The 25,485-nt window shown below is 37.2% G+C and overlaps 1 protein-coding gene across 3 annotated transcripts in view; it reads right to left on the bottom strand.

The window, feature by feature from the left end:
* Nucleotides 1–23,396, bottom strand: part of SLF2 (SMC5/6 complex localization factor 2) — a 42,052-nt gene extending 18,656 nt beyond the window's left edge. For 2 of the 3 annotated variants that reach the window (XM_022569034.2, XM_022569039.3), the window contains exons 1-11: nt 23,086–23,396; nt 20,414–20,457; nt 19,188–19,909; nt 17,786–17,843; nt 12,596–13,584; nt 11,540–11,610; nt 8,501–8,623; nt 7,370–7,537; nt 6,144–6,246; nt 2,389–2,464; nt 1,446–1,587 (exon numbers count right to left, since the gene is read on the bottom strand). In XM_022569034.2, the coding sequence (XP_022424742.1) occupies nt 1,446–1,587; nt 2,389–2,464; nt 6,144–6,246; nt 7,370–7,537; nt 8,501–8,623; nt 11,540–11,610; nt 12,596–13,584; nt 17,786–17,843; nt 19,188–19,909; nt 20,414–20,457; nt 23,086–23,225 (2,636 nt within the window). In that variant the 5' untranslated portion in view covers nt 23,226–23,396. The remainder of the gene's footprint in view (nt 1–1,445; nt 1,588–2,388; nt 2,465–6,143; nt 6,247–7,369; nt 7,538–8,500; nt 8,624–11,539; nt 11,611–12,595; nt 13,585–17,785; nt 17,844–19,187; nt 19,910–20,413; nt 20,458–23,085) is intronic. The other variant, XM_022569035.3, reaches the window with a different exon arrangement.
* Between the last annotated feature and the right edge of the window lie 2,089 nt (nt 23,397–25,485).

Genomic DNA, 25,485 nt, shown 5'->3' with positions numbered 1-25,485 from the left:
TCTAATAGGTTATTGATCTTTTTATTAATTTGAAATTAAGCCTTTGTCTGTGACCAGAGTTCCATTCTTATATAGTTGACCCTTTTTTTCCCTTTTTTTAGTATGTATGTATATATGTATTTATTTATTTTTGGCTGTGTTGGGTCCTCATTGCGGTGCATGGGCTTCTCACTGCGGTGGCTTCTTTTTGTTGCGGAGCAAGGGCTCTAGGTGCGTGGGCTTCAGTAGTTTTGACATGCGGGCTCAGCAGTTGTGGCTCACAGGCTCTAGGAGTGCAGGCTCAGTAGTTGTGGTGCACGGGCTTGGCTGCTCCGTGGCATGTGGGATCTGCCCAGACCAGGGATCGAACCCGTGTCCCCTGCAATGGCAGGCGATTCTCAACCACTGTGCCACAAGCGAAGTCCCTACACTTGACCCTTAAACAATGCAGGGGTCGGGGCACCCACTTGCTGCAAAGTCAAAATCCTCATATAAAGTATAGTTGGCCCTGGACTTATTTTGTTCCACTGATGGAGCTATGAATACCTGCATTTGTCCCATGTTATTATCTGCTAAGGTCAGTCCCACCTCATAACTCTTCTTTCTCTAAACTTTCCTGGGTATTTTTTCTATATGGCTTTAGAATCACTTGTAGAGTCCCAACTCCCCTCGTCCCCACAAAAATCTGACTGGCATTTCTTTATTTTATTTTAATTTTATTGGAGTATAGTTGATTTACAATGCTGTGTTAGTTTCATTTCTTATTAGGATCTCATCAAGTTCACAGTTTACCTCAGGGGTAGCTCTAATGTATTTATGATGCTGAATTTTCCTATCTGGTCTTTTTTGTCTCTTAGTAATGTTTACACACACACACACACACACACACACACACACACTTCTATTTAAGTTTATTCCAAGGTATTTAATATATTTTTCTTACTATTGCAAATGAAGTGTATCTTTTAACTAGCTACAGTTCATATACCTTAAGGTTACTAACTTCTCTTTATTAACATTGTACCCTGGCATCCATACCAAATTCTCTTACTGGTTTGCCATAGCTTTTCAGTTGATTCCTAGGCGTCTATGTATACATTAAATCACTTTTTCTGCAAATAATGAATCTTTCACCAACTCATTTCCTATCTTTATATCTCTTTTTTTTTTCTTGTCTAATTGTTTTGGCCAGTAGCTCCAAAATAATGGTTAATAACAATAGGCAGTCTTATTTAAAAATTTATTTTTTAATTTAAAAAATGTCCCCATTTTTTCCCTGTTAAACATGCTGATGGCATTTAGATTAAGTTAGATGTTAAGAATATATCTAATTCAAGATCCGTTTCAACTTTAAGTTTTAAAAAAAATCAAGCATGAATACTGAATTTATCAAATGAATATTAACTGTTTATATATAAATTGTTTAAAAGACAATTTTTGGAGTTAATTATGAAAAGAACACTTACACTAGATCATCTTCATTAAAGTCTGGCTGAAGATTCTCCAGAGGAAACAAAGATTTAAAATCAATTCCCATATTGAAAAACACAGCAGCTATATCAGACAATGATGGGATCCAAGGCCAAACTGGTGAATCACTGAAGGTATCTAGTTAACAGAAGAAAATATTTTATCCCAAATCCTGGGTTCACAAACCCATACTTGCAAGATGACAGTCTGCACATGAAACATGGATTATTACTATGATTTTATAGAAATGGCAGCTGGTAATGATACGTTAACCATATAGTTATTTAGAATGATCATATAGGAATTACAGATTTTCAAATAAATGTGAAGGAAATGACATTTATGAACAAAATATCTGCAAGTGATGGATAAAAGGGTGTAACTCAGGAGGAACATTTTCAGAAGACTGGAAAATAACAACAGTAAAAAACCAACTACTGCTAACACAAAGATTTTACCATGTTCAGTGCCTATATAGTCCCAAGCCTTAAAACAAGTGAAAAAGGTAAATCACAATGCTTGTTTCATTATAAAGGATCTCAAAGGTAAGAATGCAAGTGTCATAGTTTTGCAGTGGATACTTTCAATCTTCTCAGTGCATAATCAGTACAATACTGTTGCTCACCAAAAAGCCATCAAAGTTAATTGGCTAAATAAACTTGCAACTATTTCCACTTATCCAGCACAGTAAGCTATGTCTTGGTAAAAATTAGGTAAGGGATGCCACTTGCAAGATCTTATACCCTTTTTCTCAATGCAACTAGAAAAATGCACTCATTTTTTATTGGAGTTTCATTTCATTATTAAAGACTTTATATTACAAAAATAATTTTTTATTCTATATGTCCAAATATCCTAATTGTTTAGTAATACGAAAGAGTTCATGTACAAAGCAACCAATAATTCACACTGTTAATCTCAATAAATTTATCTACTCACCATTTCTTATTGTTATTTCCATTAATGTACTTAAAATCTGCACAGACACAATACAGTCTGTATGAACTGACATCATCTGCCGAAATAGATAAATGATAGAGTATTAAGAGAGAAGAAAGAGCAAAGAGGCTCAGAGAGATAAACATACTCCACCCAACATAATACATGAGTTGGAATTTAAATCCAGGTCTGATTTGTAAGTCAGAGCCCTTTCCATTCTAACATGCTGATTTTTTTTTTTTACAACTTTCATCTACAATTAGATAAATATAACTTTAAAAACTATCAAAAATACCTTTCTAGTTCATATTATGCCATGAAACCCAAAGACCATAAAGGAGAAGGCTACTACATTGATCACATCACAGGCAAAAATCAAACCACAAACTAGTAAAAATATTTGAAAAGATACAAATATACAAATTAATAGACCAATGTATATTTTTAAGAGCTATTCAGTATCACTAGTAATCAAAGAAATGCAAAGAAAAATGACATGATATCATCAGCTGACTTCAAGACTGGTAAAGATTAAGAGTTTTCATAATACCCAGTGTTCACAAGAGTACTAGGAAAGAGGGAGTATGTCCAGTATGAGTGTAATTTGGTAAAAACTGTAAAGTCATTTGGTAATATTTATGCAAAATCATTGTCCTTATACTTTGATCTACTCAGCCTTTTTTTTTTTTGCGGTACGCGGGCCTCTCACTGTTGTGGCCTCTCACGTTGCCGAGCACAGGCTCCAGACGCGCAGGCTCAGTGGCCATGGCTCACAGGCCCAGCCGCTCCGCGGCATGTGGGATCTTCCCAGACCGGGGCACGAACCCGTGTCCCCTGCATCGGCAGGCAGACTCTCAACCACTGTGCCACCAGGGAAGCCCTACTCAGCCTTTTTAACGTACAGGAATTTATATACAGAAGCATATAATGAATGTAATTTTACAAGACAACTTTTTGGGAACAAAATCTCAAGTTTAAAAGACGTTAAAAAATCATAACATATTGAAAGTTAAAGTGGTTTTATAGAGAAAAACATGGTGTATTTCTATTTCTCTTTTGTTGTGAAACCATGGATTATGATTATAATAAATTTAAATCTAAAATATAAGGGTGAATAGCCCAAACTCTGGTTTCAATCAGGCATATAACTTGAGTCATTTCCAAGTCAACCTATGTGAAAAAATGTCTTTGCTATGATGTTTGAGTCATTACACTCTGCCACTAGGGGCAGCACCATTCAAAGCCATGTTGGACACAGGACAAATTCTGCATAAGAATCTTTTTGTGGGGGGTGATGAATTTTAAGGTGGGCATTACAGTACGTGAAGCTAAATAAATATGTAAAGAGATACATACATACATATAAAACAATCTAATGTCTGTCAATTGAGATTGGGTTAAATAAATAAATCATGGTACAGCACTACAAAGGAATACTATTACTATTACAATATAGTATACAATATAAAGCCATTAAAAAGAATGATAACATGTCTATACTGAGATGAAAATACTCAATTAATTTATTGTTACCTGAAAAAAAAAAGTTATAAAACAGCACATATTCTGTTCACATTGTCTTTCTGGTCAACTACGTTTAGACACATGATAAAATCATTAAGATGCAAACATTTCAATTACATTACAATTAAATTTCAAATTATCAGGACTATAGCATTAAAATGAATTCTAATATATTTTATAAAAAAAAAAAACTTGTAAGTTGGTAAGCCTCTCCATCATGAAAAATGGACTTGGAATTGAAAAGGAGAAACGAGACAAAGTGTCTTACACAGAAAAAGCACTTAACAAATGATTATTAGTTTGCTTTTCAAAGAATATAAAGAGTATAAAAAGCTGCTTACATGAAGATATGCTTGTATGTCATCATTAGGGTTTTAAAGGCTATAATGATGGGCCCTCACCAACAAGATGAAAACAGATAAATGCAAAGTCCTACTTGTAAGTTTAAGAAAAGATATATTACATAATTAGAGAATAATGAAGTCCTGGTGTGACAACAAATGAAGTTTTGAATCACAATAAACATAAATATGTGGGGGCGGGGGTAGATGCGTAAGAGCCTTGCTGGAAACTGCTGGTAGGAAAGACCTTATCTGGAGCATATATTCATTTACTGGGGGGAAGGAGGAACACTTTAGGAGGGAAACTGACAAGCTAAAGGTCATTCAGAAAGGTGATCAGTAAAGGGACTGGATATTTAATGACTTGAGAAAGTTTAGTGTGGGGAGTAATGAGGGTCATGATAGTTGTTTAACTGAAGGACTGTTAGACAGATGAGGCATACTGTGGGAAGCTATAGAAAAGATAATTAGTACCACTACTTAAAAAACCATTTGGAGGCAAATTTTGATTTAATTAGGACTGTTTAAAAAAAAAATCACTGGGATCCAAGTAGTGAGCTCCTAACAACTGGAAGCAAATGCTCCTGCCCCACAGTCTGTCCCACCTGTTATTCTCTCTGCCTAGAATGCCCTTCTCCCATTTACCATCTGACATATCTATAAACGTACACACACCTGTTTATTGTCTATCTCCTCTATACTAGAATGTGGGTTTCATGAAATCAGAAACGCTGATTTTTTAAATTGCTGTTCTCTCCAGCACCTGGCACAGTTGGCACTCAAACATGGCAGCTATATGAAAAATGAATGAAAAACTATATTGGAATATATAGCTCTTGCAAATATGAGATTCTCTGAAATGTAACCTTAAAGCCCAGAATAGAAACTGCATATATTTTTCCCACTTCTCACTTCACATATATAGAGTAGTTACAGTTCTCTGATACCACTGATATTTATAAAGTTACCATGTAGATAATACAAAATTATTTAAGTGCATTTAAAAGTTAAATACAAATGCGGAAAAGAAATATTCAATTGGATTTGCACTCCCCGCACCCAGTTATGAATGGGGAAATATCAGTATACAAGTCAAATCCTAAAAATGTATGTAGGCACCTCCACAAAAATAGGGGGGAAAAGGTAGAAAAAAATCCCTCCAGGTACACAAGCATTAGAAGACTTCTTCTAAAGCAAACTACAACAGTGATTTACCAGTGTGATGAAACGACTTAGGCACAACTAGCATTATTGCCTATCCTGCACACTATCTGCATTAGCATTTCTTTTTTTTTTTTTACGGTACGCGGGCCTCTCACTGTTGTGGCCTCTCCCGTTGCGGAGCACAGGCTCCAGACGCGCAGGCTCAGTGTCCATGGCTCATGGGCCAAACCGCTCTGCAGTATGTGGGATCCTCCCGGACGGGACACGAACCCGTGTCCCCTGCATCGGCAGGCGGACTCTCAACCACTGCGCCACCAGGGAAGCCCCCCAGCATTTCTTTTTTTTTTTTTTGCGGTACGCGGGCCTCTCACTGTTGTGGCCTCTCCTGTTGCGAAGCGCAGGCTCCGGACACACAGGCTCAGCGGCCATGGCTTACGGGCCCAGCCGCTCCGTGGCATGTGGGATCTTCCCGGACCGGGGCACGAACCCGTGTCCCCTGCATTGGCAGGCGGACTCTCAACCACTGAGCCACCAAGGAAGCCCCGCATTTCTTTTATAATCTCTTTATACTGACTCTTTTTGCTTCATTCTAGCCCACTAAAATCATGGGTTTGATATGCTAGATTTTTTCTCTAGTAATGTGCAAATAAGATTATATTTTAAAAGTTTATTTTTGACTGGGAAATATAGAAAGGGGCAACTATACCCCCCAAATATTTCTCTTACCCGAAACAGCCACTTTAACACAGGTACAGGACACTGGACATAGTGATAAGCAGAGGTAAGGAAGCCTTGTGTTGTCAAAAAAATCTGATCTGTTTTTCCTGATCTGAAAAAATACAGTGAAATCAATATGACTGTTATCTTCATGGCAAGAAACTTCTACCACCACCACATCTGACATAATCAGGGAAATGAGCAAGCAAACCATCGTAGTCCGTGGAGGTGGACTCTACCCCAATGTGGATGGGTTACTCATTAGAAATTCAATCAGTGGCCCAAAGCTGAACCAATCTGTTGGCTTGGCTCCAGATTTATCTGGTGGACAAATCTACAGTAGCTGGCAGTGTCGAAGAGCCTATCAAGTCTCAGAGCATCATCTGCTTTTGCCAGACTGGGTTTGTACTTCCATAAAACTTAGCACCACAATTAATGTGATCTGTCTGGATGTGAGCTATCATGTACTGAGAGAAATTAGACCAGTTTGGGTACTGTGGTAGAGACTGTTAATCCCAACATCTATTCTTGTCTTTCCTCTTGGTAACTGAACCCCGGGGTTTTTAGCTGGGCACACTGGCTGCCTGAAATGAAAATCACTTCTCAGCCTTCCTTGTGGCTAGGTGTGGCCATGTTGACTAAGATCTACCCAACTAACCATAAGTAGAAATGTTGTGTGGGGTTTCTGGGAATTTAAAGGCTGGAGCTCCAGTAGCACCTGAAGCAACCAGGTGCTAAGGATGGTGGGGAAGAAAGATTATATGGTGAAACACCAGCCCTGGACTTCCTACCTCTGAACTTCTTCCACATCAGAAAGAAATATACTTCTTGTTTAAGCCTTGTTATTTTATTTATTTTTAACATCTTTATTGGAGTATAATTACTTTACAATGTTGTGTTAGTTTCTGCTGTATAACAAAGTGAATCAGCTATATGTATACATATATCCTGATATTCCCTCCCTCTTGCGCCTCCCTAAGCCTTGTTATTTTGACAGTCCCTGTTACTAGATACTGATCTTAACCCTAACTAATAAAGGCATGTAATATGCCAAGCGACTATCTTACACGGCTTCCTATAGCTAAATAATAAAACACAAAGAGCAACAGTAATAAGTAAGAGGATGAGGAAACTGGATAGGTCAGAATAGAAATTAACCTTTCAGAAGATTACATCAGTCAGAAACCTTTCAATTTTTATACAAGAAAAAGTTAAATGTCTATTTTCCTACTTACTTAAGAATAAGCTTTTCGACAGCACTTTGTCCGATAAAACCAGAGTCTCTTAAATCCAAGGTATACTGATTGAAAATTTTTCCAGAATTAAGGAAATTAAATATTTCTTCGCCTGGATGATGATCAGGAATAGCATCAATTGTAACTGAAAATTTCTTTAGAAATTCTCTGAAAAAAAGAAGTTATTGAATACTAAACAGTTATACTGCATATAATTTTGTATTTGAAGATTGGGTGCAAAAACCCTTTTCTTAGGACCACTATTAATCCCACATTAGAAGATGAACATGAGAACACATGTTCTGCTCTCCCACTTTTTGCTAGTATTGAATATTTATAGTCCAAAGCCACTAAATGTGTCTGTGTGAAAAGGAGAAAAGACAAAAAATCTAACTTGGCCTTAAAATCTACCTTTCAAATCCACCCCAGATGGATTAAAAACCCATCATAGATTATTCACAGAGTAAATAACCGTCAATGGCTCATTTATTTTACGAAAACAAAATTTTAAAATGTATTTTTAATACAGCATACATCATGAAAAATGCTGTTCCTGTGCTCTTTTTTCCTCTGATTTTATTTTACTTATCCAGTTTTATTGAGGTATAACTGACATACAGAACTGTTGAAGTTGAAAATATATAGCATAAGGATTTGACTTACATACATCATGAAATGATTATCACAAGTTTAGTGAACATCCACCATCTCATATTGATACAACATTAAAGAAATAGGAAATCTTTTTCTTGTGGGGAGAACTCTTAGGATTTACTCTCTCAACAACTTTCATACACAACATAAAGCAGTGTTAATTATATTTCTCATGTTGTACATGACATCCCTAGTACTTATTTATCTTATAACTGGAAGTTTGTACATTTTAACCACCTTCATTCAATCCCTCCCTGCCCCAAACCTTCTGCCTCTGGTAACCACAAATCTGATCTTTTTCTTTGAGTTTGTTTTTTGAAGTATAACTGACCTACAACACTGTTAGTTCCTATTACACAACATCATATTGATTTTGTACTTCTATACATTGTAAAATGATCATCATGATAAGTCTAGTTATGATACACCACCGTTTACCAAGATATTATACAATTATTTACTATATTCCCCACATACCTGTGCTCTTCTAAGAGGCCATCTTCATCATCTGTACTGTCTTGATCGCCAATTCTGATTGGAGATTTAATGCCTCGGCCCTGCCTTATGTCTTCCTGTAGTTGCTTCTGCAGTTCATCTAGCCTGAGAATCGAAAGAATGTTATAATAAATGGCTTAAAGATTTTTTAATTTCTAGGGTATGTCTAAAAGCAGCACCAAAGAAAACTCTCATTAAAAGATCTGAATATTTCTTTATGGCTAGGACTTCAAGAATGATGTCCAAATCATTTAGAGATCGGGGGAGGAAAAATCACAAAGAATAAACACCACTGATTTGATTATCCCTCTAATCTTTAATGCTCATTGGACTTCCAGTAGACCAACAACCTGATAACGTTAACTAGGCTTTCTAGAAGCAGCAGTCATCACCATTGTCACTGATTATCACAACACCCAACACTTACTAAGCAGTTACTATGACACTGTACCAAGGACTTCATGTATTAACTCTTTTAACCCTCACAACAATTCCATGAGGTAGATTATTACCCATTTCATACACGAGGAAACAGGCATTAGAAAAGCTAACTTGTTCAAGCTCACAATGTAAGGAGCTGGGATTCAAAGCCAGAGAGTTTAGCTCTGGAGTCCTTGCTTATATTGCTTGCCAAGATTAAGTTACTTTAACCAAGGTCCTTATTCCCAGCTCCAGCCCCACAGTAGATGAGTATAATACAACAGTAAATGACCAGTAAAGGCACTGCTCTATCACTACAGGAAAGAGTTAATCATCAGATCAAACTAGAACCTCTGGGCTTCCCTGGTGGCGCAGTGGTTGGGTGTCCGCCTGCCGATGCAGGGGACACGGGTTCGTGCCCCGGTCCGGGAGGATGCCACATGCCGCGGAGCGGCTGGGCCCGTGGGCCATGGCTGCTGAGCCTGCGCGTCCGGAGCCTGTGCTCCGCAACGGGAGAGGCCACAGCAGTGAGAGGCCCGCGTACCGCAAAAGAACAACAACAACAAAAAACTAGAACCTCTGCCTTTGGTCTGTGCAATGTTCAATTTTAAATAAGCAACTTCAGATCTGACATCACAAATCACATGAATTCATGAAACTTTTAAAGAATTTTACAGTTGACGGGAATTCCCTGGCAGTCCAGTGGTTAGGAATCCATGCTTCCCTTGCAGGGGGCACGGGTTCCATCCCTGGTTGGGGAACTAAGATCCCACATGCCGCACAGTGCGGCTAAAAAAAAAAAAAAAAAAAAGAATTTTATAGTAGAGACAAATTTCTCCAGTTAAATTCAGAAAGGGGAATACTCCTCACTTACTGTCTGCAATTCCTATGCTTAGCTACTTAAAGACACATATATACCAACTTCAAGCCAACTGAGTTTTCAGTGAATTTCTCTGCATTAGTTTCAAGGATAGTCTTTGAACTAATAAGGAATATTATTTTTCCCCTTTCATAAGCAAAAGCAGTTTGCAACTAGTTACATAAATTTCATTGGTGTTATTATAATGCCCAAACTTTTTGATTTCTGTATGTGTGTGGGGGGGTGGGGTTATCAGTAATAATTCTAAACTTCTTCCTCAAAAGAGTAATTTGATGTAGAAATACCACTTCTGGTTATACTCATTTCAAAACTTGGACTAGGACGGCATACGAATGTTTAACAAGTATGAAGATGCCACTTCATACCTGTTAGGATGGCTATCATTAAAAAACCAGAAAAACCAAGTGCTGGTGAGGAGGTAGAGAAACTGGACCCGTGTGCACTACTGGTAGGAATATAAAATGGTACAGCCACTATGGAAAACAGTATAGCAATTCCTCAAAAAATTATGTATAGAATTACCATATGATCCAGCAATTCCACTTCTGGGTATATACCCAAAAGAACTTAAAGTGGGTACTTGAAGAGATAATTTGTACACCCGTGTTCATAGCAGCAAAATTTACAGTAGTCAAAAAACAGAAGCAACCCAAATGCGTCCATCAATAGATAAATGGATAAATAAAATGAGGTATATACATACAGTGGAATATTATTCAGCCTTAAAAAGGAACGAAATTGGGTCATTTGTAGAGATGTGGATGGATCTAGAGACTGTCATACAGAGTGAAGTCAGAAAGAGAAAAACAAATATTGTATATTAACGCATATACATGGAACCTAGAAAAATGGTACAGATGAACCATTTGCAGAGCAGAAATAGAGACACAGATGTAGAGAACAAACATATGGACACCAAGGGGGGAAAATGACGGGGGGAGTGGTGGTGGTGGGATGAACTGGGAGATTGGGATTGACATATATACACTAATATGTATAAAATAGATAACTCATAAGAACCTGTTGTATAAAAAAATAAATTCAAAAATTCAAAGAGGAAATTCTGACACATGCTACAACATGGATGAACCTTGAAGACATTATGCTAAGTGAAATAAGCCAGTCATAAAAGGACAAATACTGTATGATCCCATTTATATGAGGTACCTAGAATAGTCAATTTCATAGTAACAGAAAGAGTGGTAGTTGCCAGGGGCTAGAGGGAAGGGGAGAATAGGGAGTTATTGTTTAACGGGTATAAAATTTCAGTTAGGGAAGATGGAAAATAAAAGTTCTGGAGATGGATGGTGATGATGGTTGCACAACAATGCGAATGTATGGTAATGCCAGTGAACTATACATTTAAAAATGATTGAAATGGTAAATTTTATGTTATATATTTTTGTCACAATAAAAAAAATACAAAAAAAAATTCTACCCATGCTTTTGATCAAGAACTTCAGCTACCAGATACCAGCTGTGATAAGTAGAAAGGAATTCATACTATTAATTAATGCAGTATGCCATAAAAACCAGGATCTTTTGATTCAGCCTGTAAATAAGAACACCTTATTTCTAACATAGTTGACAGCAAAACTGTTATAATAGCACTAGCACAAAATACATGCTAATTTCTCATGCTTTTTTAAGGTAAATTAAAAGCCAGCCATACAAACAAACAGTATGTTAAATTTAGCAAGACAGTCACGATGCCAACCTACCTTTGTGTGTCTTCCATCTCCTTCACTAGACGCTCTAAAGTATTTGTATAAGTTCCACTATGAACATGTTCCTAAAACAAGAAAATTTGGGAATACTTTATAACATATCTTAGTAGAAGAACTGGGATGTTTTAAATTATTCAGAAGACTAAAAAGTATTTTCTATTTCAATAACCTGGGCCAGAAGGATATCTTTCTTAAAAAGATAATTTTCACCATCATGCTTTAAATCTAGAATTTTGTACTGCAGGCAATTTGATTTTACCATCTATTAGGAAAGGCACTACTTATAAAAACCCTGTTAGCCTTAGGAACTGACTGTTAACACCCAAGGGCTCCATAGCTACCCTGTCTTTATTTTTAAATTCTATTTTAGTGGAATTAAACTACTAATTTTTAGGTGTTACCATGAAACATTAACACCTTCCCCACCAAATTTTACACACATGAGAATTTAATTCAGCTTATTCCCAAGATAGAATGAAGCACTTTATAAATAAAATTGCACACCACAATTAACAACATTTCTACACTCTACCTTCATTTACAGCAGTGGTCTCCAAAGCAGGGGGTGTGCAAGGTGATCCATTGGGGTGCAGGAAGAAAATAATAGAACTTCTATTTATATGGAACTTCTATATAAACTCCAGTAGAACTTACTCTATTGTAACTTCTATATAACTTATATAGGAAAATACTTTTTTCTTCTTCCTTTCAAATTCTGTTTTCTTCATATGCTTCAGAAAGTACATAGTAGTATAGTAGTACAGGTATATAATCTATAGGTATACATATATATTGGGGTACATGCTCAAAATTTTTTTTACTAATAAAAGTGTGTGTGATCAAAAAAAGTTTGGAGACCACTGATTTACAGTTATAAAGCTGAAGATATGGGAAATCCATTAACCAAAAAAGAACTATACCACTTTCAGTCTAATTATAAATTGTAACAAACAGTGAATTTTAAAGTAAGTTCTAACAATCTATCCCTCGTTCACTAGTCAATCCATCTTTCTCTCTTCAAGTAAAGATAAATGTCATAAAACTACTTACTGTATAGTCTGATGACTGAGATCTAAGCCCCTTAGAAAGAGCAGGAGGCTTTCCTGTAGTTGCAGGAGTCTGATTGAAGTTCAAAGCCATTATTTCTTCCAGTGATTTTAATGTTTCCTCTTCCTCATCACTGTCTAGGTTATAACCTAAACTTTCTTCATCACTATCAAAATCACCCCTTAGTTTTCTTTTCAGTGCATTGCTACCTGCATTGGAATTTCCTGAACTCTCTTTATCTGAAGGGGCTTTATCTGAAGGTGCTGTTGGGCTCGGAATACATGGCACAACTTCCAAAGCAGCCGGGGGAGACTTTGTAGGAGTGCCATATTCTGAACGCAAAGATCCCCCACAAATTTTCCCTGTAGATACGTTAGAATCAGCCTTATTAGTCTTTGCTTTGTGTTCCTTGTGTTTGGAGGACTCTGTAGAATGCCCAGAACATTCTTTAGATGAGGAACGCTCTTTATCTTTTTTAGGAACTGGAAGAGTGCAATTTTTAGCATTTAATGGAACCCGAGAGGAACCAGCACTTGGAACATGGGAAAGTAAAGGTAGAAGTTTTGTCTCCTGTGATGCCACAGAGCTAGCAGTTTTATTTTTCTGAAGGTTGCTAGCTTTTTTAACTGCAGACTTTTCCTGAGGTAAAGGTAAGTGGGGTTTCTGTATCTTAGTCTCTTTGGTACTTGCCACACGAATTTGGTCACTATTCCTGGAAGAATGGTGCCCAGTATTTGAAGGTGCCAAGCCTGCAGAGGAGCAATCAGCTTCTTCATTTGGTTCCTTGGATATATCTTCCAAGCGCAATACACCACCAGGTGTCTTCAGTGCAATATGTTTTATAAATTTTTCTCTCTGATGTGGTCCATCAGGACGCTTCTCAAGGAAGGACTCTTTTGCTTTTGGCATTATAGATTCTCTTGTGCTTTTCAGATCTGAGTCCACAGAGTTCCTTTTTCTTTTGTCAGGGAATTTATTCTGCTTAGAGCCTGCTAAAATTTAATTTTTGCCAGATTAGTGAAAAGTATACTTTCCTATCTTATTAAGTTTATTCAGTAAGTGTCTAGAATACCCTGACAAAATGTTTAAATTCTAAAAGTTTAGGCTGAGATTATTAACCACATATGGAATGAGGAAAGAGTTAATATTTTATTTATTAACTGATAAATACTAGTGTCCATGAAATTTAGTCCAAAGCTAATGACAAATGCTCATTTTCATTCAAAAGCTATTAAAAGTTTACCACCTAAATAGAATTAGAGGTGTTACAACCCAAAACACTAAAAAACTGCATATCTGTATCAAGGAAAGGATCCTAAAGGCACTTTTCCTCAAAGTGCATATACTCTTTCTTAGACTAAAGCCTACCTGGTTCTAGAAATGTAACACTTTTACATCTAAATTTATAGTACCTTAAAACACATACACAATAACTAGTTGAAGGCAGAAAAATTTTAATTTCTCAATTAAAAAAATTCCCCTATGTCTTTTTCCCTACTATTAAATTTTTTATTCTTTCCCATGTATCCCTCTAGTCTTTAGCTGTGTTATGGGTTGAACTGTAGCTCCCAAAATGATATGTTGAAGTGTTAACTCCCAGAACCTCAGAATGTGACCTGAATTAGAAATAGGGTCTTTATAGGGGCAATCAAATTAAAATGAGGTCATTAGGGTGGGTCCTAATCCAATACAACTGGTGTCCTTATAGAAAGAGGAAATTTGGACATGGAGAAAGACATGCAGGAGGAAGATAATATGAAGACACATAGGAAGAAGATGCCATGTGACTGGAGTGATGCACCTACAAGTCAAGGAATGCTAAGGATTGTAGACAAACACCGGAAGCTGGAAGGGCAAGTAAAAGGAGTCTCCCCTATAGTTTTAAAGAGAGAGCATGGTCCTGCTGATAACCTTAGTTTGGGAATTCTAGCTTCCAGAATCATGAGACAATAAATTTCTGTTGTTTTAAGCCACTCAGGTTTAGGTACTTTGTTATGGCAGCCCTAGGAAACTAATACAACCTGTCTCTGTGTTAGGAGCTCCATCCAGAAGCACGTATACCATCCAGAAGCACATATATTTGAGTTAACCAGTTTTTTTAAATTTCTGTGTTTAAAAATGTGATGTTTCATTAATTCACTCTTAAAATTTATTATTCATTAAAAATTCACTACTTATATAACTAGTATTCTCAAAATCAAATTTCCCTAAATCAAGTTCTTTCTGCACATGGACAGGTGTCCCCAAATTCTTAACAGCTTGATTTAAAAAACAAAAACCAAAAAAACCTCAAGAGTTAAGCAATTATTTGCATAACCTGATCAATACATACTCTGGAAAACTCAATTTATAAGAATGAAAAATCAATTAATAAACAAATGCTCCTATCTACATTCTTCTACAGATATTTTTATTACCTGAGAAATCATTCCATGCCCACTAAGTTTTCTGGGGTTAAATGTCTTATAAAAAAGGACAGAGGTCCCTTATAGGGCAGGATGAGAAATCAGATAACTAAGAAAAAGAGAAGACTTACACTGATTATCTTAAGTTTGGGGGTTACAAAAAAGCTACAGAGCTGCTAATTTGAGTTTTGCTCCATTTCCTTAGAGAAGTCAATTTATACACAGCTAGTAATGAGGAGAAATTCCTGCTTTGTTTAAGAAGTAAAGACTTACCTAGGAGGAAAGAAAAACTGTGGGCAAAGTTTAGGAAAAATCAGCTTATTATTATTTTTTTAAAGTGGATGGTGTTTTTTTAAAAAATTATTTTAGGCTGCATTGGGCCTTTGTTGCTGCATGTGGGCTTTTCTCTAGTTGCAGCGAGCAGGGGCTAGTCTTCACTGCCATGCACAGGCTTCTCTTGTTGCAGAGCACAGCCTCTAGGTGCGCGGGCTCAGTAGTTGTGGCTCGCGGGCTCTAGAGCGCAGGCTCAGTAGTTGTGGTGCGCAGGCTTAGTTGCTCTGCAGCATGTGGGGTCTTCCCAGATCAGGGCTCGAACCCGTGTCCCCTGCACTGGCAGGTGGATTCTTAACCACTGCGCCACCACGGAAGCCCGAAAAATCAGCTTATTAAGAGCTTTTAACATCTAGTGTTAAGAGGAGAGTGAACTGGTACTACAGGTCTCCTTTTGCAAGCTCTCTAGGGCAGTAATGTAACTGTAAACGTTTCATGATTCTTTTCATACTTCTTGTACAACTTGTAGGCTTAATGTTTGTTTTACAACACTTCAAATATCTATTAATATATAAAATACTCAGATAAGATAGGCACTGAATTTGTAAAAAGAAAAAAAGGAAAACTCCACATGCTCAATAGGGGATTGGTTATTAATAAATTATGGAATAAACTAGGGAGGGATTAAGTTGGTCCTCAGAATTCAGCCGAAGGACAGGGCTCTGGAAGACCAAAGAGCTAAATGCCTACACTACCAACATTTTTGAAATCCCCGAACTTGTGTGTGATTAATGAATGTGTGATTATGTATATCACCACAACTGTTAAGTGTAATTAGCAGTAATATAAATAAAACATAATATTTGGATTATTAATATCTATTCATTATTTATCTATCAGATAAAGATAAACATTCTTCATGTTATCTAGAGTGAAAAATCCCCTTATGCCCTTTATATTCTGTTGATATTCAACTGAAGTATAAATGTATGTTTACTAAGATTACAACACCATAATTATTAATGAGGATTATGAAAACATGCAAACATATTAGAAATAAAAATACAAGTGAAGGCAATTATCTTAAACCTGCCTCTGAAAATAGGTAGAAAGCATCCTTTTCAAGCAGTGCTTGAGAATGCGGGAAACAGTATATGGGAAACTACTTTAGTCACCACTGATGAAATCTGCAAACCCATGAACTGAAGAGAATTTTTATCTTAGTCATTATCAGAGAAAAAAATGCTGAACAGCTGGGTGGCAACACCACCACCAGTGGTCCCTTATACTAGCAGAGCTAGCCTAAAGAGATTTTGTTTTCCATTCACCTCAGTGCAAAGTGATCATTTATTTAGTGTTACAAATATGTAACACAGTACAGGAGCAATCTCATGGCTCATGGCTGAGAAATTATTGTTCTTGTACTATAATGTCAAAATCCACTAAAATTTGATCACTAAAACCAACAATACTGTAAAATTTTTAAAAATTAAAAAACAACACATAAAACCTCAAATTTATTCTTTTATCCTAGAAGGCCTTTCTACAATAGTAAAATATGATTTCAGCCTTGGCTGCAGATGGATTTTAAGACTCAAGATCACTTGGTCAAAATGCAGTACACCTCTAGAATGTATAAAAAACAGAGTTTTACATGAAACCTGAAGAAGAATGAGTCAGAACTGTCTCTCTGTACCTGTTTTTTCATCTCTAAAAGTAACCACCTTATAAGGATGTGAATCAAATGATTAAAAGCATGGCGCACAGTAAGTGCTCAATAAATGTTGGCTATTATCATTATGTCCAATGTATCTTACTGATTGTGGAAATTTGTAAAGCCCATTTTTCAAAGTCTGCAGTTATAGCAGAAAAAGAAATTTGATACACCAGACTATTCTGAACAGTTGGCATTTCTGGGGGGCCTTTCATTTTCTATGTTATACATTTCTGCGGTGTTTGAATTTTACACTGTTCTATCTTCTAGTTAAAAAGAATATTTTAAGAATTACTGAGTTAACAGTAGCTGTTTGTTATTATGTATTTTCTCAATCAACAGTTACTGAAAGTACAAATTAATATCATGTAGGTGTCCTTGAATTTGATAAAAAGGGACCTTTGTATTTGAAAAATTAAGAAACAGTTTTAGACCTTGATAACAGTTTCAAACTTAAACAAAGCATCTATAATATCAAGACCTCAGTCCATAATTCCAAGAATTTAAGATTATGCTTCTTAATGTAGCCAAGGATTCAGAAGTAGAACACTGAGTACCAATATGAAAAGCACATTGTTAGGAACTCTTGAAGAAGGCAGAGAAGAGTCAAGACAAAGCACTGTTTACACATACTGAATTCAAGAACTATTCCTTCTGAATATAACATTACCAAACTTTTAACTAATCTGAGACACCGAATTTACCTCTAGGAAGGAAACTGCATATTTAAACAAATTTAAGTAAAAAACAGTGCCATTAAGATGCAAATTTATTTAAAATTCTGAAATTTAATTTTGATTCTACCTGAGGCAGGTTCCCATGAATCAGAAGAGGATCTTTTTCTTGAGAGAGGTCCATTTTCCTATTAGCAAAATGAGAAAAAAATAATTAGGAGTTGGGAGCAGTCAAGAATGTGAACTTTTCTTCATAATATTTAAACACAGATTTCTACTCTGAATAAAGCAAGCACCAAATTTGGAGGTAAACCCAAACTTCTATAATAAAATATTTTAAATTCCTAAGTCTTTTCATAAAAATTAAGTACATTTGTATCATATGTAAAAATGTCAGTTTTCATAATGTAAATTTAGAAATTTTTATTAATAGCTCAAGATTAATATTAGAGCACTGTACTGTACTATTATTTTAATAAAGAAATAGCCTAATATTTGCCTATCAAATGGCTACAACTCTTCAACACTTCTGTTTAGGTACTGATACACCACCAAACACTGAAATGCTATGAAAATGGACCAAATGTTACTAACTTCTATTGATCATTAGCAAATCTCACTGGTAAAGGCACCAAATTCCTTGCAAACAAACCCATGAGTTTACAAATATAATTTTCCAGCAGTATAAAATACAACTCCATTCACTCTTAGAATGTCATAGTTTGGTTTATTTTTGGTCCATCTGATTTTAAAATCTCATAGTATCTTATCAACATAGCACTTTCTTGATATCTCATCTTCCTTTAGTTGCTCTGTATGTAGAGAAGCTTTCTGAAACAGATGTACTTAACAACTTGACTTTCCAGGGGACAGGAACAGCTTTTATGCTAATTCTCAGAACAGAAGTTTGATGAGCTTAAGATGTATCTGGATAGTTTTCATCATATTCTAAGTTTTCTAAGACCCATACTCAACTACTTAAGACATATAACCTAAACTAGTGATTTTCAAACTTTAAAGTGCAGCAGAATAATCTGGAAAGCTTGTTAATTGCAGATTGCTGGACTCTACTTCAGTTTCTGGTTCATTGGGTTTGGAGTGAGGCCTGAGAATCTACATTTCTAACAAGTTCCTAGGTGATGCTGATGTTGCTGTCCAAGGAACATTCTGAGAACCTCTGTTCTAAACCATTTCCTGTTGTTTTAGATTTTCCATTCCCTCAAGAATCTCCCTTCAGTGTAGCCTAACTTAAAAATGACTGCACTTGTCTAAAAAAAAATGCTTACTTTCCTGATTAAGGAAGATCTTTGTTCCTGGTCTGAAAAAAATTATGGGCAAAAAACAATGCTTTACTAAGTTTGAAGGACAGTTGGAGGGAATTTAATGAAACTAGCTTCTATACAAACTGTGTATCAGTATTTCCCTAACAAAAGGTACCAAATTGTTTCTTAACAATTATCAAACATCTTTAGATTTAGTATCTAAATATGATAAAATAGTAGCCAAGCTAATTCAGCATTTATTGCACATACCAGGTTTGAAAGATTACTATTTCCAGCTGTGACATCATTCTGTTTACTCTGTTCCTGCCTTGGTTTGCATCTTCTTCCTATACTAGAGGATTTTAAGGAAAGAGTACTTGCTGCTGAGAAAGAATTTTCTGAGTTGATTCTCTGCTCCATTTGCTCCCTTCTCAACCTCTTTAGTTCTCTTTCTCTGCAGTAAGAAGCTAGAGACAACTGGAACTTAGCTCCCAGTGGGCTTTCTCCTGGGTGGTGCCTGGACAGGCTGCTCCTGCTGCTAAGACTTCTGGAGCTGTTCTTGAAGATGTCAGCTTCTGTCACCGCGGCCTGCTTTTTAGAATCTGCACTGATTTTGCCTCGATCTCCATCATTCTTCTCCCTGCTATTTTCATGAATGAAATGTGACTTCCTTCCCTCTGGAGACTGATGTTTTTTCTTCGTCTCTTTTGACAAGAGATATGAAGGAGGAACGTATTTTGTAACTGCCTTTGGACATTTGGTGGCCAGTGACACACAAGGCTGACGTGACTCATGTACACCATCTCTATGGTGCTCTTTAACACCTTTCATGAATGCCTCTAAGACGGGACTCTTTTCTGATGGCACCCTTTTGGGTTTAGATCTTTTTGGTGAGGATAGTTTCCTTTCAAACTGCTCTGTCCCACTGATGGACAATCCACTTTCTCCATATTTGATGTTCGATTTTTGTGGAGAATCCAACATATGTCTATCTAAATAGCCAATTAAAACACATACACATTGTATGTTATTAAAAATAGCACAAACTATTACATTTGTATATTATAAATTATTATACTTAAAATATTAAACTATCACAAAAGTTTTCAAATTGATAATTAAATGATACACATATTATGGGGGGGGAATTTAAGACATGATTTAATAGCCTTACTTTCACAAATCTCCCTTTTGTTACATCATGTAAGCTCCCTATAGCTCCACTTATGAAATAAGTTACTTTAATACAGAATCGAAATAGTATACATTATGAACATTAACTGGAATATTTTCAATTAAGAAAGCGTAACAGCAAAAAGTTTCTTCATGATGTTTAGAACTTGTTTATCTTTGTAAACAACACTGCATCTTCTTTATATTTTCTATTTTGAACACCATGTTTAATCAAATTAATAAGAGTTTAGAGTAGATTTAAAAATTGACTCCATCTTCCTCCCCAAAAGATCCCACAAAAAATGCATTAACAGTATACATACCTTGTTTTGAAGCTGGTTTGAAGAAATCTATAATTGACTGCTTCCTGAAAATAAAAGCATAACTAATATGGGATCACATTAGCAAATATTAAAACTTCAATAATTCAGATTAAGTGGAGAATATCAGTAGATTTATAGACTATAGGCTGAATTTCACTATCTGGTTTAATCAAGTTCTGACAATGACAATAATGCTTTGCTAAGCTGATTATAAAAAATTTTAAAAATTAAATTCAGCACTTCCTGTAGGAGTAAATTTATAAAAGCAGTATTGAGGTTTATATACTCTATAGTACTAAAATGATAAGACTAGAGTGTGGATCTAAGGAATTGGTAGAGTATTTCCTAGGACTGAAAAGCTTGTTGCTATGTGGGAGAAGAAAAGAACTTGAGGGGATCTGATCCTATTCCTTGATACCTCCAGTGCCAGGTACAAAAGAATGCTCAATAGATGTTTGCTGAACGAATGATGGAGATTATAAAAACTAAGTAAAACCTGAACAGACTCATAACAAGAGTAGATGGTAGAATGGCAAATATGGGTGATTTTGCTGGTCTGGAGAGGCAGATGAAGAGTGTGCTGGGCAAAAGGAAGAAAGGATCAAGTTCTAACCTTATATTATACTCTTTATACACTACAGTTAATGTTAATCTAAGTAACAGCAAAAACTGGAATGAATCGTGTTTCAAAATCTTAATTTTTTACTAAGAATTCTTAAGATATTTACGAAAATAATGCGTTGCCTGGGAAAAACACAAAACAGAGAAAAAGGAGTAAGTTAACAAGAATAGCAAAAACCAAACTTTTAATTTTTAAGGATTTCTGCATCCTACAATGAACACAAAGTGAAGTAGGACCATATTACAATAATTTGTATTCTGATTTGTTCATGTGTTTAGAGTTGTCAACTGTATAGAGGGATGTTATTATATGTTGAGCAACAAATCACCTTTCTGGCAAATTTTGCTAAAATGTATTCATTTTAGCTGAAAGAAAATAAGCAGTAGATGAATTTCCCGAAATATTTATCCACTATGAGCTTGGAATGCTCAGAGGAAACTTGAACAATCCAAGTCCTTTGAAGGTTATTCTTCTTCTACATCTTGTACTCTTTACTTGCCACATTAGACTAGCAATGCCCATTCTTAATGGTTTACTGAGAGTCCACAATGTCTGTTTGAGATGCTGGTAGAAAAGCTAAGCAGCTATGAAATGAATGAGTGGGAATCTACACATTTTTTTCATAAAATAAATTATATCAGAGGGTAAAAGAAGAAATACTAGAGGTCTGCAAAGGGGAGAAGGATGATGCCTTCAGTTACTGGTTGAATAAAGAGAGATGAGAAAGGACTAAAAAGCAGCTAATTAACTCAAAACAATACTGAATGTTTTTATGTTAATTACTAAAAGTAACACTGTATCTCTTCCCTAAAGTATTACATCTTTTTGGTTAATACACCTGAGAGAAAAATGGCTTTGGGTAAAACATACAAGAAACCTGTAAAATAACCAGGAATGTGACTTTCAAGAAAGAACAGTCCCCTAAGTTCATATGCACAGAAAGGTCCATTACTTATTTATAACTAAACTAATTATAACTAATTAAAAAATTATTTGTAACAGCACACAAACCCTTATCTGAAACTTTTGGGGCCAAATGTGCTTTAGAATTCTAAATTTTTTTTTTTTGGATGCATTATGTAAAGCCCCCAGTGGGGTCTGAGACTGCACCCTATAAGCAAACACATTAATATTTCTCCAGCAAAACTTACGAAAAAAAAAAACACAAAAAAACAAAAAACTTACAAACATTCACACCTAATGAGATAAAGACCATCTATAGCCTTCCATTAGTTCTGGTCAGGTTTGGCTGCCAAGTTAGATGTGGTGCCAAACTTATTGAAAACTTTGGATTTTCATAGCTTTCTGAATTAAGATAAGGGGTTGTGGACCTGTACAACAATAACTGAAGATAAATTTACTGTTAAACTTACGTTACAAGCTTTCAAACTTAAAATAAAAAAGACAGTACCAAGTGCGTAGAGAATTTAAACATGTTTTATTGTCAGAGGATGTCATTTGATTAAACTCCCCATCTCATTACATAGCTCCCACAAAATCTTTACAAAAAATCTGGCCTCTTGGAGAGGCGTAAAGTTACTGAAGGAGAAAACATATCACATTCCAAATCTGCATGTTTTTTAAATTAAGACTTATCGTGCGTAGTGGACTTTAAAGCAATTCGTGGAAGGATTTTCCTCATCACATCTTACATAATATCACCCACAATACAGAAAAGGCTTATACTATTCAACCACTAGGATCAGTAAAACTGACAGCGTACAGAAAACCACTTAAATATGCACTTAGCAGTCAGGGCCCCGGGTCCAGCTAAACTAAAGGACAAAAACCACGTTCTACCTAAGGCGGGTGGTCCGTAGCCATCCAGGCTGTGGTCACTAGACCAAGAACAGCATCCCAACTACAGAAAAGGAGACTCCAGCTCCCAGCAGCCCCCGCGCGGAGGCGGGGCGGTGGTTTGCCAGGCCCCGGACGCGGAGGCCTGAGCTCGCGGAGGATGGCGGGAACTGGAAGAGCGGCCGTCCGCAGTCCTCCCTCATATACCCTTGCCCCCGCGACCCGGCCCCTTCTCAAGCCCTCTGCACGGTACCTGTCCCCGGGACTCTCTGTTCTCTTTCCCGCTGCAGCAGGGGCGGTACTACCGGGTCTCAGATGGCAGCGCGGGGGCGACGACCCCGGGGCTGGGGATGAGGGGAAACCTGGCCTAGCGGGCATGCAGCGCCTTGTCATGTCGGCGCCGCTGGCGACGGCGGCATGTGCTGTGGCTGGAGAAGTTGGGTGCGTGGTTGCCGTCTTGCTGCTGGGACTCGGGGAGGCTGTCGGAGCAGAGGTGGGCGGCACCCCCTTCTCTCTTCATGGCGGTTCTCTCTCTTCGGAAGTGACTCCGGTGTGAGCGGGAAGGAACCTGAGGACCAACAGGGGGGCGGGTCTTACTTGAAGCGTCGCGTTCTGATTGGCTTGCACGGCGGTCATTCCTGTTGTAGCGCAATAGAAAGCCGCAGCCTCTCAGGAGAAGGCGGGGTTTCGGTGAGGGGGAGGAGAGAAGGAAAACTGGCCCCCGTCACGTGCACAGGGACAGGGGCGCGGGGGGTGGGGTGGGGTGGGGGCGCCGCAGCCTCCGGGTCGCTTCGGCTTCGGCGGGCGCGTGGGGGCGGGCGGGCGGGCGGGCAGCCGCGGGCAGCACAGCGAGCTGCGGCAGCTGGCGACACCCATCTTGAAGAGGGCGAAGGGCGAAGGGCGAGTCAAACCCCGAGCTTGGTAGCTGACCTCAATGAAGATGGCCAACAGTTGGGCTTCCAGTGTCACACAGTTGTGCCTCAGAAATCCCCAGCTGTTCATTACATCGTCTCTTTAACATCGTAGGCCAAAGTGCCCTGATGCTGTCACCATTTCCTCGGGAGTCTGCACAGCCCAATCTGAAGACTTGTTCATTCTGTGAGGGTTCTTGCTAAGTGCTGGGGGTGGCTTCTTTTTCTCTTTTAAAGAAGAAAAAAAACCTCATTGAAATAAAGACTTTTTATTCCACAAACGCATTTTGTTTCTCAGTTGCTGAAATGAGTTATCCATAAAACCTCTGCAGCCAGATTCCTGGGAGATTTCTGAAAGGAACATAGGCTCAGCTTTCAATTACCTATGTTAAGTGTGGAGAGCATAGGTTAGTGAAAACTGCCAGCAGCCTCCAATCCTCCTTTGCAAAGGGCTTGTGCTTTGGAGGCTGTTAGCGTTTTCCCTACAGAGAGCCTGGTCAGAGTATCTCTGAGCTTGTTTCCGCATCTATAAAATGGGCATTCTACTTTTCTGGGCAATTGTTAACCATAAAAACGGTAAGCAATGCAAAGTGCACAGCTCAGAGTCTCTCATGTAATAAGTACTGGGCAAATTAGTGTTCCCTTCCCTTGTTCTTTAGACAGACTCTTAACACTTTAACTTACTACAAAATCTTCCAGAGACAGGTCAGATATTATAATAACTATTAACCAAAATATCAATCTCAAGTTTGTTCAAGCCTTAACTGTCAGACCTGTTCAATCAGTTGGAGGGAACAAAATCTTAAGTGACACAGGATTTAGACGGCCTTTAAAGTTTATTGTACTCAGATTTAACTGCTTTGTGAGCTAAGCATGCCTGACTGGCCTCAAGTTCACCTCCTTCCCTTCCCCGTTAGCCTTCAGGAGGAAGAATTAATGAGGAACAAAGTGGCTAACAGGGTGGCAAAGTGGAGGATAGAAGGTAAACTGAATGTACAGGTCTCTCATTCATCCCCAAAGTATATATCCATAGGTATATACTAGGTAGCAGGGATGCAAGAAAGGAAATACTGAAATAAGAGGCATTTTTCTCCTCCTAATACTTGAGAAGTTACTGTACCTAGCATTGTCTCTTAGATAAAAAAAGAATATAATAAATGCTCAAAATGTGTTGAATGAATAGTGCCTTATATGTTTGTTTATTAAGGGCTTTTCACACATATTATTTCCCATCTTCTCTTATTGTGTTCTGTTGGATGTTACTACACTAGCAAGCTCCTGTTTCTATAACAGCACATCTACAAAACATTTAATCTGATTCATTTCATTGCATGCTTGGATCATAAAAAAGAGTAATTCATAAAAACACGTTCTGCATAATCAATTAGTTGCTTTTCTTGGATTATAGTATTTGAATCATCCAGCTTCCAAGGTGTCGCTTTAAAGTCTATACTCATGATACCAAACAATAGTTTTTGGATTTTCTTAATCTGAGCAACAGATTATGGAGTTAAGTGAGGCAAGAAATCCCTAGATCAATAAATGGAGATGGAGTCATAATGAAAACACAATTTAAAAAATCTCTTCTTAACAGTGAAGTAGTTATCCAAGTCCTCAATAAGCATCAAGGCTCTTCTTTGTTTAAACTGTGTTTGAGAATGATACAGATTTGGGTTGCAGGGTGAAATATACTCAACATACCAACCAGAACTGCCGGGAGCCTCTAAGGCTCTTCCCGCCCC

This window comes from Delphinapterus leucas, chromosome 16 (genome assembly GCF_059928025.1).
Source record: "Delphinapterus leucas isolate spDelLeu-1000000601 "Yukka" chromosome 16, BTC_Dleu_Yukka2, whole genome shotgun sequence".
In the NCBI taxonomy this organism is placed as follows: Eukaryota; Metazoa; Chordata; class Mammalia; order Artiodactyla; family Monodontidae; genus Delphinapterus; species Delphinapterus leucas.
This window is presented reverse-complemented; position numbering and strand designations above follow the sequence as displayed.